Below are 3,560 nucleotides of genomic sequence, written 5' to 3'. Positions count from 1 at the left end.
AGGGGTGACTGGGCAAAGAGACTGTTGGAGTAATTCAGGAGAGGATGGCGCCTGAACCAGCGGGAGTAGGAGAGGAGGGACAGCGCAAGAGCTTTTTGAGGAATAATGCCTATTGGCAGGGTTGGTATGAGGGTTGAGGGGTGGATGTCAACAGAGATGATGCTATTTTCTACTTTGAGCTGACAGTGGTGCTCTTGACTAGTTTGTGGGAGGAGGAAAAGATGGGGTATTGGATGAGGGAAGGGGAAGGAGATGGAGATGATTGTGGTTGCAGACATGTGGAGTTTGAAGTGCTATGGGTACGAGGTTGAGTTGTCTTGCAGGCAGTTGGAAATGGCAGGTCTTGAGCTCAGACAGGAAATAAATATTGGGAGTCAGTGGCATATAAGAGGTGGTTAAAGCCATGGGAGGGGATAAGATTGCCGAAGAGACTGTGAGAAGAGAAGCGGCCAAGGACAGAATACCCCAGAGACAGGCTTAACCAAAGAGGAACCAGAGGAGATGATGGGTGGGAACCATCAGTGGGGGCCAGTGGTAGGGAGAGAAGCAGGACAGGTTGGGTGGAGGGGACTTGGAGACTTAAGAAGCCTAAGTAGAAGAGCAGAGTTTGGGGGACCCAGAGTCTGAGAGTCTGACACTGGGGCTGTTGGCACTGCCCTGGGTGTGCTCAGGAATTGTGCCCTTACAAGCGTGGAGTTGAGTTCCTCTGGTCTCCTTGCCCTTGTGTCATGCCCAAGGCCTGGCCTTACCAAAGGAAGGACTCAGTGGGCACTCAGGGCACTGAGTCACCCCATCTTGGTGTCAGGGCCTGCTGCTCATGCATGTTTATTTCATTCAGGTGGTGGTTGTCCAGGCCATCAGTGCCCTGTGTCAGAAATATCCTCGCAAACATGCAGTCCTCATGAACTTCCTGTTCACCATGCTGCGGGAAGAGGTAAGAGTCAGGGGCATTTGGGGGATGCCAGGTCTCTTGGTGCAAGGAGTGACCTGACCACTGGCTCCATGCTCAACTTTGTGCGTCTGCTCATGTTAGCCTGTTGACCAACTGGTTTTCATGGTGCCTGCAACCCTTTAAACTCCTTGTGGACATGTAAACATGTACCAGTTGCTAGTAATTACAGTAATAACTATGACTCACCAGCCTGACTTTAAAAACTGGATGTCCTGAGGTGATGCTTGTGCAGAAGATGGGAAAATGCATGTTCTTTTCTCGTGGACTCTAGTGCAGAAATATTCCGGACCATTCCAGGAGCTCGAGGGGTGGTTTCTTGTGAAACTGGTGCTAATAATGCGACATGGGTTCTATTTCTGTTCCTGACGTGAATTCTGATTCACGTATGCCACCTTTTTTGGATGTCTCAACAAAACGGGTTAATTCTTAGAAGCAATAGGAAATGTTCATGGAGTAGATTTGGTTCCTCAGATACATGGTACCCCTTTCACCCAGCCCCAGAGTGGCCCATGGACTGGGCAGTAGAGGAGCCATTGCCTTGAGTGTCTTTGCGTTTCCCAAGAATGTTATAGAAGGCACTAATGTTTAGTGAGTTGTCAGCTAATGGGCCGGGCACTTTGGTGATTGTGTTTGCTTTTTTTAAGTAGAGATGGGGTCTTGCTGGGTTGCCCAGGCTGGTCTCGAACTCCTGGCTGTAAGTGGTCTTCCCACCTTAGCCACCTGAGTGCTGGGATTACAGGTGTGAGCCATCATGCCTGGCCAGGTCTAGCACTTTGGAGACACTATGAATGATAGCAGTTTTTTTTTTGTTTTGTTTTTTTCTTTTGAGTAGGAGTCTTGTTCTGCTGTCCAGGCTGGAGTGCAGTGGCGCGGTCTTGGCTCACTGCAACCTCCACCTCCTGGGTTCAAGCGATTCTCCTGCCTCAGCCTCCTGAGTAGCTGGGACTATAGGTGCCTGCCACTATGCCCGGCTAAGTTTTTATATTTAGTGGAGACGGGGTTTTACCATGTTGGCCAGGCTGGTCTCAAACTCTTGACCTCAGGTGATCCACTCACCTCGGCCTCCCAAAGTGCTGGGATTACAGTGTGGTGGCATGATCACGGCTTACTGCAGCCTAAACCTCCTGGGATCAAGCAATCATCTCACCTCAGACCCCCAAGCAGCTGGAATTACAGGAATGCACCACCATGCCTAACTAATTTTTCTATTTTTTGTAGAGATGGGGTCTCTCCATGTTGCCCAGGCTGATTTCGAACTCCTGAGCTCAAGTGGTCCACCCACCTCAGCCTCTCAAAGTGCTGGGATTATAGGTGTGAGCCATTGTGCCTGACCAGCCTTTTGTTTGACAGGAAAGAGTGATAGAGGCCCAGAGAACCAAGTGCCCTGTCTCCAAGTTCTATGTTTGGACAACTGTACTTGGTCCAGCTCAGGTCTTCAGCTCTTTTCTGGAGAGAGCAGGCTGCTTGCTCAGCTCAGCTTCTCTCTGCAGGGTGGCTTTGAGTACAAGCGCGCCATTGTGGACTGCATCATCAGCATCATTGAGGAGAACTCAGAGAGCAAGGAGACAGGGCTGTCACATCTGTGCGAGTTCATCGAGGACTGCGAGTTCACAGTGCTGGCCACCCGTATTCTACATCTCCTGGGCCAGGAGGGTCCCAAGACCACCAACCCCTCAAAGTACATCCGCTTCATCTATAACCGAGTGGTCTTGGAGCATGAGGAGGTCCGGGCAGGTAGGTCTGAGCCAGGGCTGAACTTGGAAACTTAACTGCCCTTGAATAAATGTCCCAGCAAAGGGACCTGAGCCTCCAGTGGGGACTTGTGCACTCACTGTTCTTGCTGCATAAGCTGTTTTTCATAATATCGTAGGCAGGACCTTACATGTCATCTAGTTGAATGGTTCTTTGTTTTTTTTTGTTTTTTTTTTGAGATGGAGTCTCCCTCTGTCACCAGATTGGAATGCAGTGATGCGATCTCGGCTCACTGCAACCTCCGCCTCCCAGGTTCGAGCGATTCTCCTGCCTCAGCCTCCCGAGTAGCTGGGACTACAGGTGCACACCATCATGCCCAGCTAATTTTTGTATTTTTAGTAGAGATGGGGTTTCACACCATGTTGTCCAGGATGGTCTCGATCTCTTGACCTCGTCATCTGCCCGCCTTGGCCTCCCAAAAGTGCTGGGATTACAGGTGTGAGCCACCGTGCTCATCCATGGTTCTTAACCCCTATAATTTGTTGTGTTTTGTTTTTTTTTTTTTTAAGTATTTTTTTTAATTGAGACTGGGTCTTGCTATGTTGTCCAGGCTGGTCACAAACTCCTGAGCTCAAGCAATCCTCCTGCCTCAGTCTCTGAAAGTGCTGGGATTACAGAACCACTGTGCCTTGCCTTAAGTGGTTTTTTTTTTTTTTTTAACTTTCACTATATGTTGATGTTTAGCTTAAAAGAAAAGAAAGCTGGCTGGGCATGGTGGCTCACGCCTGTAATCCCAGCACTTTGGGAGGCCGAGGCGGGCAGATCATGAGGTCAGGAGATCGAGACCATCCTGGCTAACACGGTGAAACCATCTCCACTAAAAATACAAAAAATTAGCCGGGCGTAGTGGCGGGTG

The 3,560-nt window shown here is 49.7% G+C and overlaps 1 protein-coding gene across 1 annotated transcript in view; it reads left to right on the top strand.

Annotated features, from left to right (window-relative positions):
• The window catches only part of COPG1 (coatomer protein complex, subunit gamma 1), a 28,617-nt gene that overhangs the window by 13,544 nt on the left and 11,513 nt on the right, over positions 1 to 3,560 (top strand). The window contains exons 13-14 of the mRNA XM_012002212.1: positions 839 to 934; positions 2,443 to 2,686. Coding sequence (XP_011857602.1) covers positions 839 to 934; positions 2,443 to 2,686 — 340 coding nt within the window. The remainder of the gene's footprint in view (positions 1 to 838; positions 935 to 2,442; positions 2,687 to 3,560) is intronic.

Source organism: Mandrillus leucophaeus, unplaced genomic scaffold (assembly GCF_000951045.1).
Source record: "Mandrillus leucophaeus isolate KB7577 unplaced genomic scaffold, Mleu.le_1.0 Scaffold680, whole genome shotgun sequence".
Lineage (NCBI taxonomy): Eukaryota > Metazoa > Chordata > Mammalia > Primates > Cercopithecidae > Mandrillus > Mandrillus leucophaeus.
This window is presented reverse-complemented; position numbering and strand designations above follow the sequence as displayed.